The 13,857-nt window shown below is 45.2% G+C and overlaps 1 protein-coding gene across 2 annotated transcripts in view; it reads right to left on the reverse strand.

The window, feature by feature from the left end:
- Nucleotides 1-436: 436 nt before the first annotated feature.
- The window catches only part of RPN2 (ribophorin II), a 59,414-nt gene continuing 45,993 nt past the window's right edge, over nt 437-13,857 (reverse strand). Inside the window, exons 12-18 of one of the 2 annotated variants that reach the window (XM_027070048.2) lie at nt 11,755-11,949; nt 10,475-10,561; nt 8,395-8,490; nt 6,706-6,781; nt 5,055-5,184; nt 3,483-3,530; nt 437-767 (exon numbers count right to left, since the gene is read on the reverse strand). In XM_027070048.2, the coding sequence (XP_026925849.1) occupies nt 755-767; nt 3,483-3,530; nt 5,055-5,184; nt 6,706-6,781; nt 8,395-8,490; nt 10,475-10,561; nt 11,755-11,949 (645 nt within the window). In that variant the 3' untranslated portion in view covers nt 437-754. The remainder of the gene's footprint in view (nt 768-3,482; nt 3,531-5,054; nt 5,185-6,705; nt 6,782-8,394; nt 8,491-10,474; nt 10,562-11,754; nt 11,950-13,857) is intronic. The other variant, XM_027070049.2, reaches the window with a different exon arrangement.

A 13,857-nucleotide genomic window follows, 5' to 3' on the forward strand; every position in this document is an offset into this window, starting at 1 on the left:
TTTCTTCTCTATGTGATAGTATATAACCTCCAGGTAATGGTGGTCCTGGACACAACTTCAAAAGGGACATCCTTGAGATATGTGTGTCCCTCTAAGAGCCTAAGAATACTCATGTGGCCCGTTTCCTTTTAGGACAATTCCTCCCCTTCCCCACTGCATGCCAAGCCCATACTTTGAAGGCAAAAGCAGAGGGGCCTTCAGATATCAACAGGACTCCTTTGCAGACAGATGGTGCCCACTACTGGAGAAGAAAAAATGCCCACTTTTCCAGGCAATTCTCAGTCCTGTTAGGAAAGAGGCAAAAAGGACTAAAGTAAAAAGGCCTGGAGAAACACCCTGGCCACCTTGTCAACAATACTTCCCAACTAAGTCCTCATGTTATGTACCCCGGGGATCCCACCAGCCCAAAAGTACTAGAACAAACTCTCAATCGGGCCGTTGTTCCTGTTATTCTCTTTATTCCAAAACAGATTAATTACAAATTTCAACTTTTCAAATGCAACATCTGGCTAAGTTAGGAATATTCACAGCCTCTTGCTAAGGCGCCATGCCAAAGAAACAGGATATCTGGGCTCACAGGTGTGCGCTCTGTGTCGGGGAAATAGAAAAACAACAAGCAAACGTACAACCACAATTCTGACTTTTTTTTGTTTAAATAAAGTTTCTTCATTCCTCTTTACGAACTGTGAATTGTTCTTGACTCCTTTTCTTGATATTCATCTCAGCTTGCAAAATTTCTTTCCTTCTTCTGGCACTAATGTGCTGTTCTGAAAGAAAATGGAGACAAACACCAAATTACTGAAGGTTTCAGTTCGCTGTTACAGTTCCTAACTGGTGACAACAGAGAGACCCAAGGTTCTCTGCCGTTTTAAGATCCTATTTATATAGGAATAATCATTAATCTATTAATTGTATTTATTTATCCCCCATCTCATTTCACAAGAGATTGTGAGACCACTAGTTCCAGCAAAAGCTGATGATAACGTAAATACGGACAACAGCGCAAACCTGACGACAGGAAAGAAAGTGGCATGTGGAGCTCTGACATGAGGTAATTCCAGGCACACCTCTCACAGTGCAAGGCCAGAAAGACAGTGTAAATTTCAACTAGGGGAAGAAAAAGGAAAGCCTAAAGAATGTCCATCTTCAATTTCCCATGCTCCGGGTCCGCCAACCAGCACGGGCCCTCACGCAGCTTGGACGATGACATTCCGGCCACTCAGGACAGAAACCCGCACCATACTCCTGCCATGCAGGTCTCCAGTCGTGTTCTTGCCAATGGTCAGCCTCAGTGTCTAAACCTAAGAACGATTCTCAAAAATGGAACTCCGCTCACAGAAAAACTCTAAGAGGAGACAAAAACCTCTCTATCTCTTATTCCTTCTTTCCCCATGGCTGCCCTACCCTCGACTCTACGAACTGAGGGGAAACATGAGAACGGAAATGACAATCTAGACAGCTGCTGTGCAAGTAGGAGGGTGAAGCAGCAAACAGGTGTTTCGGGCAGCTCCGGCAGGCAGAGGCACCGCGCCGACACGCACGCCGTCCTTAGCGGGCAGTTCTACCCAGTGGTGAGGGCTGACGCGATGGCGATGCAGTCTTGCAGAACGGTAGGCTCCAAACCGATTAATCCACAGTTCCAGGGGACACACACACAGGCACAGAACTAATCCTGAAGGCTGAAGTGAGTGCCCCTAATCCCCTGCCAACATGCAGAGGTTCCCAGGTGCACTAAAACGTGTGTGCTCCGGAACGACCATGAGGAGAGGAGAGCGTGAGTATGAAACAGGAGGAGCTGAAAGGGCAGCGGCCCACCAGCCTCCGTCTTGGCTAAGAAGGTACAGCCTCTATTGTGCCTCATCAAATCGATGTCTGTCCTCAGATCAAAAGCACTTAGCTACCACAGACTTTCCTTTAAAATACTAGGCCCCGACCTCTGAAGTCCCAAACGTCCACATGATCAAGCATCTTTCCTCTCTCTCAAGCAGTGTGATTTGGGGGTAGCAGCAGCATGAAAGTAGACTATCTAAATAGCAAGAAAAAAAAAAATCAATCCAGAGTTATTTTGAAGAATTAAAGAGCTCAATATTTAGCAGAAAGGACTAGTTCTGAAAGTAAAATCTCAGAACAACTCTAATGCAGGACAAAATCAACTGGGTATGTTAGGGAATGGGGGAGGACACAAGGGACTGACTACACAGGGGAACTTTCTGGAGTGTAGAAATAGTCTATACCTTGACTGAGGTGCTATTTACACGACTGTGTAATTTGTCAATATTCAGATTGTACTCAAAAAGGGCAACTTTTACTGGATATAAATTGTACCTCAATTAAACCCAAAACAACAAAACCAGGACAAACGCAGTCTTTGTGTTGAGGATTAGATGTGCCAGCTTATGCTCACACATCAGTGAAAAGGCTCTACATTCCATGCTTTTGTTGATCTCCCTGATCTGCAGAGGATTAAAAATTAGATGGTTCTGCTGCCTTGGCAGGGAAGCCACTTCCAAGGCAAGGGACCAGGGAACATGACTTGAAAATTCAAATACTTTCCTTCTCTATATGTTGGCCTAGTACAGGTGTCAGCAAATGATGCCCCATGGGCCAAATCCAGCCCACCACCTGTTTTTGTAAATAAAGTTTTATTGGAACACAGCCATGCTCATTTGTTTAGTCTACGGCTGCTTCCACATTATAGTGACAGAGTTGAGTAGCTGTGACGGAGACCATATGGTCTGCAAAGCCTAAAATACTATCTTTCCAGAGAACTTTTCCTCATCCCTAGTCTAGAGGAACTGATCAATGAAGCGCATACTCTCTCTCCTTCCCTCCCTTCACCTTGCTTTCACCTCCATCCTCATCCTAGGATTAATACCTAGGAAAATGGGTGATATTTCACTTGACATTTTAGTCACACAGGGATCAGCCCTGAACTACACCCTGAGTTCTAGAAACCGGGGTTCTGATGCTGGCTTTGAGCTATGGCCATTAGTCCTTCGTAACAGAGAATCTCACCAAACCACACCGTTTGGCCCAACCAAAGATCAGTGTTACAAAAAGGCCTAGAAACAGTGACAAGGTGTGCCAGGATTTGCCATGGGACCATCATTTAATGAACTGAGATGTTCTGAACGGGGTCCCCTTTCAAGAAGTCCAAGGTTGCATCTGTCTTATCTTCAACTCTGCTTTCCTCATCGAGAAAGGGGCTGCTGTCTATCAAGTACCCCATGGGCATAAGGGAGGATGGAGTCTAATGCAGCCAAAGCCAGGTCAAATTACCCTATCAGTTGGGCTCACTCAGGGAGTTTTGGTTTTTTGCCCTGGTCCACTAAGTTCAAAAATGGCCCCAGAATTCAGCTTTGGCTTGGGGAAGGTGGGGAGGAACGAGTGGGCTGAACATCAGACAAAAAACTGACATGCATGAGGTGGGCAAGATGGGAAAGGGGCCCTGCTTCTGGGATGAGTCCACCCTTCATCTTTACCGTAGTGTCCTATATTTTGCCAATCTACTGCTCTGCTCTGCAGCGATCCTGCCAAAGGAAAGAGGGTTTGAGAATCAAGAAAGGACAGTGGGAAGAGAAATAAGCTTGAGAAAAGAAATGGCAAACACCCAACCAGAGCTTCCATTAGGGTCCGTGATTCCCCCAGTGGCAGAGTTTGTTCTAGGAGTCACAGCAGAACTTTCCGTATGAGGGTGCGTGCGTGTCCGTGTGCACACATGCTGGAGAGGGGATGAGGACCATGGTCTCTCTCCCCAGAAAATGTACACAATTTTAGAATTTCAGATTAGGAACTCCTGCTAAACAGGATCTAAATCAAATGGTTTCCAGTCCACTACTCCCCTGATTTGTACATCTTGTGTGGGCAACTTCCAGAAAAGAGAGAACTCAACAGAGCACACTTTTGGCTCCCTGGGGCCTGGACTGAGCGCTGCAAGGGAACAGGGCTCTGCTTAGAAAAAACAGCTGAGTCCCTGGCTCTTTCTCAGATGCGATGCATAGCTGCCACGTTAAGGCTCCTGGAAGGGCAGAGAAATGAACCAGCTGCCACTGCCGGTGCTAAGGGAAGCTCTGGTGGAACGTGGATCACTACAGGGAAGTGAGGCAGCACCTCGGGGCCAGGTCTCCACGAGGCGAGGCACTCAGTGCACAATGGCGACTCAGGCAGGGATGAGACAGGTGGCTCTCCCGCCTACTAATGGTCTCTGAGAAAGCCTTTCTGATCTGCCCAACTTAATTGGCAGCCATGTTGGAGGGCACACTATTGAGTTACATCCTTACAGCAAAAGTCCTGGAGAGGAGAAAGCAGGGCACATCTGAAAATGTTAACTTCCAAAGGTGAAAGCAGTTCTGACCTTTTCTTACCGACCTTTCCGTGGCTCAAATCACCCAAGTTCTAATAAAGTCAAATCAATGAGAAACACCTATGTGACATTTAAATTTGCTTCTAATCCAGGTTCGAAAATCAAGCTGCCAGCAAGCTGCTGCCGTGCTGAGATCTGACTGTTTGTGTGAACCTAAGGTTGTCTGGTTCTCAGGGATGTGGTACAGGCTACCGAGCAGGGCTCCCTGTTAGGGGCTTCTTAAAACCTGTGGCAGTTGGGGGTGGGGGTGGGATGGGATGGGAAGAACGTGGACCTCACACTTAGGAGGAAACGCTCCGTGAGTCTGCCAGGGGTTATAGAGGATTAGCTCTGGGGCATGGGAGGAGGACAGAATAGGATTCCCCGTGGCGAGTAGAGAACATTTTTATACAGCCAGCACATTAACAACGATCTCCTGCCGCACAAGTTCTAATCCATTTTAATCTTCATAAAGCAATTATTTTCTTCTCTTGTTCTAATGTGTCAGGGCATAAATCACTGTGGTTTTAATACATTTAAAACTGATCACCAAGGCCCCTTTCGGACTTAAAAGGCTGGATTAAGGTGTCACACTTGCCCCTAAGGATACGAATCGTTCTGCCACATACCCTTGTTCAAAGAGCTGGGTGAGCAGAGCTGACAAAAATATTTCTAATCCCACTCTGAGTCCCTGGCCCATCCCCAGCCTTACCTCTTGATTGCCTGCTGGGCCAGCATCCGATTGCCAGCCAGGAACGTCACGCTGCCCAAGATGGCCAGGTACTTCAGGGTCTGGAACATGTTGAGCTGAGTCCAGTAGACATACATGAGCCCCAGCATGGCTACAGGAACAGATGTCATGACAGCCAATTAAACTGCTGGACTCTGAAGAGGTCTCTATTTCTAGACCAGCTCATTTTATTCCTTTTATCTGGTGCCAGAAAATTAACTCAATATACTTACCTTGGCTACCGAGAAATTCAGAGGTAAAAATCAGATGTCAGCTACCTTAACTATCCGGTTCCATGTTCCAACTCACATCTATTTCCTCTAATGTAGGTTTTTTATTTTTGTTGGGTTTTTTTTTAAAGCATTACTATGATACTATATTTGGCATTCATTTTATTTTTTAAATTCTGAATGAAAGCATGCAGGGTTATATAAATGAATAATTTCCTTTCTATTAAAAAAAGATTATTAAGGGGATTTTGCCAGTGTGAGTAGGAAGGAAGCAGGAAGCACAGAGGAAGAAGGTTTAATGAAAACGGCTCAGGCCTGGGCACTGGGAACCCTGGGTTCTGGTCCAGGCTCTTCCTTGCCTAGCCGCTTCCATTTCTCTGAGCCTACATTCTCTCACTTGTTGAACAGGGAGGATCCTAACTCCTGCCCTGGGCACCCACATCACAGCTGTGATGAAAATCAAATGAGGGAATGTGCACAAAAAACACTCTGGCAAGAAAAGTCATGGCTCTAAACAAATTTATATTCAGGTTCCAGTCTCAGCTTCACTCAGGAGGGCTATCATCAAACCCAGTAACTAGGCTGGTGAGAAAGGTCATCCTGTCAATTTTGCCCAGAAAGATGACGGATGAACTACGGCAGGGGTTCTTAACTGTTTCTGAGGTCACGGACCACTGTGAGAATCTGATCAAAGTTACAAACTCCCTCTTTCCTGAGAAAAACACAGACACACATTTGCCTAGAATTTTAACTGATTCATCTGTGGACCGCTACAGAATCACACACTATGGATGCACAGAGGGTGACTCCCCAAAGCGTCAACGAAATCAGAGAATACTGAAATCTCAGTGAAATGCAAGGCGCCACAGATCCAACAGGGTCAAACGTCTCAAACGCTTAGCTGGTTTGTGAATTTACCGTCTTGTTATGTTTAGGTCCTAAGTTCTCAAGAGAATAACACGGGACAGTGTGGCCAACTGTGGAAGAAACTGTTTTCTATTACTGTCCAGACCCAGCCGCCAACAAACGTGAAGATCGATATGGTGGGGAAAGATAACCTTTGGAAACTGCATTAATGCTCTTCATCCAGGAAGATGGCTCAATGTAAAGCTACGGCAAGTGAGTAATCTCTGGAAATGAACAGAGCTATTAAGTATGGGTAAATGGCCAGCCAACAGCAGCCTAGCACAATGAAACCCAATATAATGACAGCTGTTCTACGCTGATGGACCAAACAGGTTTATCATCATATTAACTGTCCTAAAAGGCCAGGAGGAAGAGGGAAATGTTATGCTATTAAGTCATTATAGTTAATAGGTCGTGGGTCTACTTAACAGGGCTTTTGCATGGGCAGGCAAAATGTCAGAGGAAGCTAAATGGAATTAGCAGCCTAGAGTGCTTACCAGCATGTCCCAGGTGAAAGATGATCGTGCTTGGAGCAAAAGTGAAGTTGGAGACATTGGCACCAATCCGGATCCACTGAACGATGGGGAGAGATAAATTAAAAAGACATTAGAACTTGAAAGGGAAGGCAACACATGCTACGTCAATGCTAATCCAATGAACAGCCCCAAGGGCTTAAAAGTTCATGTATACTTGAAGGACAGGAAATTTTTCCAAGTGACAGCCATCCTATTATAAGTCCTCAGGAAAAAAATTGTTCCCTTTTCTCTTTAGGAAGGCATTCCTACACCTGCTCTCAAATGTGCTCGAGTAACTCAAACCTGAACATCCTTTTTAATGACTGCAAACTCTTCTATTTTAAAGCAGGTGAAACCACAAACCTGAAAGGTCACAGACCGCATTTATGGTGAAGTAACTGGCACTCACGCTAATTCCTCTAAGTACTGGTAAGATAAGACCCTTGGCAGCCGGTAGGGTGCACGCTCCTGCTGTGGGTTCCATGCCTTTTGGAATTCTGATCACTCATGAGAACAGGTGCCCATACCCTCAGTCTGGTTTCTGAAAGACTGTGCCATGCCTTCTAGATTTAGACTGACCAATAATTCCTTTACTAAAATCAATGAATAAATTAGAAACACAGGCAGCTAACTTTCCAGAAGTAAGATCTAATGAGTTTTCCATACAGTTATCAAAATTCTCTGAACTTCGAGGATATGCTTCTTATATTTATAATTTGTAAAAAGAGACCAAAAGAAAATTATTAAAAAAAAAATTCAAACAGTACACTGAAGTATAAAAATTTCCTTCCTTTATACTCCCTAAAAGGTCCTCTCCTTAGAGGTGACCAACACTAACAGATAATGCCTTTTCAAGGGTTTTACAAAGAGGACCATACTAAACATACTCTTCTACCCCTGGCCTTCTTCACCCAGTACATCTTGGCAATCTTGTCAATACCAGCATATAAATCTATATATTCTTTTAATAAAGTGCATATTATTCCATCATATGGATGTACCATAATTTATTTAACACTTGCTTTTATGAGGGTTTTGGGTTGTTTATGGTTTTAGGTTCACTGAAATGCACAGCCTCTGTTCTCTGTTGTTATCTTTTCAAAAAAAAATTTATTTATTTATTTATTTATTTATTTACTTACTTACTTACTTGTTTATTGAGAGAGAGAGAGAAACAGCAGGGGAGAGAGAGAGAATCCCAAGCGGGCTCCGAGCTATCAGCGCAGAGCCCAACACACAACGCAGAGTTCGATATCATGAACTGTGTTATCATGACCTGAGCTGAAATCAAGAGTCAGACACTAAACCGACTGAGCCACCCAGGTGTCCCTCTGTACTCTCTTTTTATATAGCTATCAGCATTGGGCCTTGCCTTCTTCACACTTGACCTCATCTGAACACTCCTGCAGACTATCCCAGTCCATACACTTTTATCATTTTTTAGTGGCTATAAGGTACTTTCTCATGCCTCTCGTTTATGGATCAGTTGGCTGTTCCCCACAGTGGGGAATTTCAGTTATTCTAAAATTTTTTGACCATCGGTTCAGGTCACAGCTGCTGGACCCCTTCAGAGCTGTGCGGAGGCCAGAGCACAAAGCCTCCTTTAGAACAGCTACATCTGCTGAGTCTGGCGCCAGACACACGCTGCCCATGCTAATTACAGCTACTCACCAGAGCAAAGAGCAGGAGCAAGGGCGAGAGGATCAGGGCTGTGAACGTATTGGACACCACGGTGGGGGGCCTCTTCTCAGGCTCTCGGAACAGGTGCTGCCAAAAGAGGACATACCAAGAGTATTTAAGAATGTGCCCTTCCCCGCAGGGGCTGCCATGTATACCAGGAACCAAAATGCCAATGACAGTCAAGAAGAAGAAATGCTTCCCAGAGGCTAAACCCCCCTGGAAGTGAGAGGACACTGGGCTTCTGCCTCTTCTCAATGCTGGCTTCTAGTCCCAGAGGCCTCTTTCCAAAGACACCAGTCCCAGCTCACTACTTGGGCAACCCTCTTTTTCTCGCAAAGACTCACTGCCATTTAGAGGTTAGAAAATGCAACCCATTCAGTGGCATTTTGCTTAGTGTCAGAGAGGGTGCCCAGGTATATGGATGGTTTGGATGATATATCCAAGGCAGGACTCTGGCTTTCATAATGCTTCTGGGTTCCTAGGGTGGCACTATCATATATTACTGCCCCACTTAAGTTAGCTAACTGGTGGTAACCTCACTCACTGTAAAAGAGCTTCACTACTGATGGTTCCAACCATAACTCACCCCTTCTGCATCCAGCCCATGGCTCTAAGGAAGCCCTAAATGAACCTTCTCTCTTCCTTGTTCTGCCTGATTTCCAGAATTGGAACCAGAAAGCTGGGCAAGCACTGCTCTGGTATTTCTTTGTTTTGCTTTGTTCTGAGAACCTCTGTATGAAGATCTTCGGGAGGCTCATCTAGACAGTGTCACCCAGCAGGGGCAGTGATGGACTAGGGGGCCAGAAGACTTCTATTTGGGTCCAAGTAGAGGGGCAAGTTGCTTTACCAACTTTCTGCCTCAGTTTCTAACTGGAAAATCAGGGATGGGAGGGCAATGACCATCCTATTAGGTGTGCAAGGTGGCTGTAAAGACCAAATGCAATAGGGCATCTGACTGTGCTTTGTAAGCTCTAACATGTGCAAATTTAACTTCTTTTCAGTCTTTCTTCCAATGCACAGACTCATGTCTGTCTTTCCTTGCCAATGTCCAGCCAACCCAGCTCCAGGATGAGGCAACACCACCTGGGAGTCCTGTTCCCAAATTTTCACCTCGGTTCCTCTTTGCTGCCACTACCATTAAGGGATCTCTAACACCGTCTATGGCAGATCAGTCGGCACCCTTCATCCTCACAGTTGTACCATCTATTTAACTGCATTTTACAATCTTAAACAATGCTGTATCAACATTAGGAGGATTTCAAAGAAGAATCCTACTACTTACACCCTTTGGACCCTTGTCCTTTTTTTAAATAGTGAAACAAGAGTAAGCAGTCTGCTTGGAACATCTCGACATTCATTCAGATGTGGTGTGAATAGTTTCCACATTACTACAGTATGATCATTTCTTGGGACTGCAAAATAGTCCACTGAGTGCGTCCACCTCAGTCTCCTTAACCAATGGCTCAAACTGCTTAACAATTACTATACTTATTTTGTTTATGTTTATTTTGTAAAATGTTTTAGAGACTTTTCAAAGCCTTTCTTCCTTGATCAGTTACTTATTTTGATTCTCACAACAGTCCTGTGGAGCTGAGCTGGGCAGAGACTGCTAACTGTGTGCATGGAAGATGAATCCCTGGAGAGAGGATTGCCTGGGGGGGGAAAGCCCTATGCTCCCACCCAGTTGAGTTTTCCACCTATAGGCCCCAATAGCCCTGATTTCTGCAGGAGCAGAGAGGAAGAATGCCAAACCCATCGGTCCTGTAGCTGTCAACTGAAGGCTGAGCCTCCTGAATGTTTAGGAAAAACAGACTCTGATTTTGTGTCCAACTATCTGCTTTCAGGGAGCTGGTCACTGGGCTCTTTGAGCCTGTTTTTTCAAGTTCTGGGTTGGCGCTGATATTTGTCCCGTTTAATTTGCAGTGTGGTGAAGCCAAAACTATAAGATATTGTGTAAACAGGTTAAAGGAGATCCCAGAGCCACAGTTCAGGCATTCGCTGCCCTCTCTCGTTGTGCCCATTTTACGTATCTCCTCCATGTTTAGTGGGAGAGCCCTTAGGCTCCTTATACCTGAATTTCCTGTTTGGGGGTGAAAAGGTTCTTGGACAGGACAGTCGATGGAGCATCTTCTTCAGGGAACTTGATGACCACATCAGCCTAAAAAAATAAGGGCAGCTTTTAAAGGCACAGGGTAGAGAAGGGGTTGAAACAGGGCAGCATGCCCTAACTCACATGCAGGCCCATAACTGAAAACAGCCCCTAGCAGTCTAATCACTTCTGATCTATTAGCTGACAACTGAGGCAGTAAAAATGTCAAGAACAAAATAATAAGTATTTGTTGAAACTGCTTTTTAGAGCTAGAATTTCAATTTTCTACTGGTCTGGTGAGCCCCACAGAGCTGCTTAATACAAAAATCCCAGCTGGTATTCAGGCTGTTACAGTTGCAATCAGAAACTGCTGGTGTCCCTGGGAAGTGTGATTTAGTCACAGAAAAAAGAAATGAAAATGTGCTCTCGTACAAAAAGCAGCCCGAAGTCCAGGAGAAGAAAAAAGGCTCTGAATACAACGCAAAGAAATGCAGCCGCCCCTTTGTCTTGCAGAGGGAGCGACCGCCATTCAAGGCCTGGGGTTTGGCCTCTGCTACCTTTCCAACCTCACCACCCACTGCTCTTGACCAGATGCAGGGGCTCCAGCAAAATGGACCCACTCAGGCCTCACCGAAAACATCTTCTGCGGGTCATTCCCCAGCCCCCAGATACTATTCTGATAAACCCCTGCAATTCTTCCACCCCTCACTCGAATGCTGTCTTTCAAGAAGTATTTCGCTCATCACATCTGTCAGATGTGAGATATGGAGGTGAAGAGCACTATGTAAACTATAACACAGTATGCAAATATTGGTTAATAGTTTATTAGCATCTTGCATATTCTAGAATTCATCTGAATTATTTTCAAAATTCAAATCTTACCCTTTCCCACCCCACCCTGTGAGGCTATACCACATCTCAAAGACCAGGCTTTTATCTCTTACATCTATGTATCCCCCATAGTGCTTTGCTATAAAATGAAAACTTCCTTCGAGTGGAACTTTTATAGAAATTTGCTAGGACCCACAAGGGCAAATTCATGCTTCATTCATTCACTCAGTCACTATTTATCGAGCACCTACGATGTGCCAGGCCATGTGCATACCCCTAGGACCAGCACACGGCCCCTCACCTCACCATGCCTATTTATTGCCCTGCACAGGCAAGGCCAGGGTAAAGAGGCCATGTTCCTGAAAAAGAGCAGTCTCTGTCTGACTGTGGCACAGCCACTCTTGCCTAGGTCAAGGTGCATTAGGGCATACCACATTCCAAAGGATTGGGTTCTTCAAAGTGGCATCTCCGATGATCAAATAGAGAGTGTAGGTGCCAGATGCAGAGTCAAATTCGATCTTTCTCTCAGAAGTATCCAGTTCAAACTTGTACACGTTCTTGCTGTCTGGCTCAGCAACAAACACTACTTCCTGGCCAGTCTTCTGGTTATGGAGTCGGACAAATGTCTGGGTAGAACAATAATAATACAACCTTTCATCTGATAATTTCAAAGTTCCCTCCATACCCAACACCAAATCAACAAGGCAGCAGACTATTGGCTCTTTTGTCACAGTGGAAGCTCTGGGATGTGCCAGACCTGCCTAAGAGCGAGGAAGGAGTGGCCATCCCACTCTGGTTCCCAGCTCAGAGATTAGAGATCACTTTTTGTTAGTCTAAGATATTTAACTTAGGGGTCCAGCCAATTCTCAACTACATGGAGGCTGAATGCCCAGTTTGTGGAAGATTTAAGCCCTTTGCTGCTGCTGCAGTTTCTTCTTCCTGCCAGCCTTTTGGCCACTTTGCTGCCCAATTAACTTCTTCACCAGAGGGTGAAAAGAAGGGAAATGAGGTGGAACTGTAAGAGGCCCATTTTCAATTTCCTAGTGCCTCTAGCTAAAGATTTAGTAGAAGAGGCTTGAGGATTGATAGCAAGGCAGAGTTCTAACCAAGCAGAGCAGCCTGGTGTCACAGAGAAAGCCCAGGCTCTGAAGACAGACACATTTGATTCCACTACTTTTTAGGTGAGCAGGTCACTTCACCCCCTCAGGCCTTGATTTCCTCATCTTTATGAGAGAACGATTAACCTCTATATGTGGTGTACCTGTGCAAAGATTCACAATGATAAATGCAAAGCATTTAGTGCAAGACCTGGTATATGCTAGCTAGTTGACACATAGTAGCTGATACTGTCACCAATGTGATGGTACGAGTCCTTATCCCCCCAATGGCACAAGAAACTAAGGCTTCTGCATATTAGAACTGCAGCAAACTTAACATCCACTCTGAGCTTTCCTTTCAGGTGTTTCAAAATAAAGAATTGAACAAGGCTGGAAGGTTCCAAGGATTAAATGAGTTGCCATGTTCACGCAATTCAGCCCTGGCTCCCAGAAAAAAATGTAAATCTCATTTGTCACTCTGCATCTGGGCAACGAGGAACCACCATCAAAGTATTTAGAGAAAAGGCCCAGAGATGTGAAGTATCCTGACTACAGCAGTCTTGGCCAAGAATGGGATTTAGGCCTGACCTTCCTCCTGTGACAGCCAAGGGCACGTGGCAGCCAGGTTCACCTGCACAACGCCATCTCTACCTGGGGGGGTTCTCTATGTCACGGTTCCAAAGCAGAATCTTAAATGAGATAAGTATTCAGTTAAAGTTACACTCCCTCACTAATTCCCTGCCTCGGCCCTAATCCCACCAGTTTAATCTTATTATCTCTTCTCTTCATATTCTTTCTTCCCTTGTGCTGTTTGGTTGGCACACGTCATTCGGAAAAGGAGCTCGGAAATGTTGAGAGGCTGAAGTGCTTAAAGTCAGTTAGCCATGGCTAAGTGTCCTGACTGAGCTCTCTGAAGCTTGGGGGTGGAGGGGAGAGGAGCAGAGAAGTGCCAGGGGTGGCGGCGGTCTTGGGGGCAGCCACTCTGGAGCCTGGCCACATGTGCAGCAGTTGTAGCTACAAGCAGCAGAAAGCAGGAAGGTTTCCAAGTAAATCCACTCACCTCAGTCATCTGCTCTGAAGCTGTCTCTCGGCACAAAGTCGACTCCGCCAGCTCTTGCTAAACTATCCCCACAAAACAGCTCAACCAAGGCCCCTACGTCCCATGTTGTTTTCTTTCAGTAAAGTATTTACTGGAATTTCCCATTATAATACTATCATGGATGGGGAAGGCCCAAGAGCAGTTATTCTCAATCTAGGGGGATGATAGGGGCAGGGGAGAAGGTGTCTGAGAGGATAAGGGGCCATATCAGATTCTCTGGGGAAGGGTATATGGTTTGAAAAAAAATTTTTTTTTAATGTTTATTTATTTTTGAGAGAGAGAGAAAGAGAGAGAGCACAAGCAGCAGGTAAGGGCAGAGAGAGAGGGAGACACAGAAT

The sequence above is a fragment of the Acinonyx jubatus genome, chromosome A3, assembly GCF_027475565.1.
Source record: "Acinonyx jubatus isolate Ajub_Pintada_27869175 chromosome A3, VMU_Ajub_asm_v1.0, whole genome shotgun sequence".
Taxonomy (NCBI): domain Eukaryota; kingdom Metazoa; phylum Chordata; class Mammalia; order Carnivora; family Felidae; genus Acinonyx; species Acinonyx jubatus.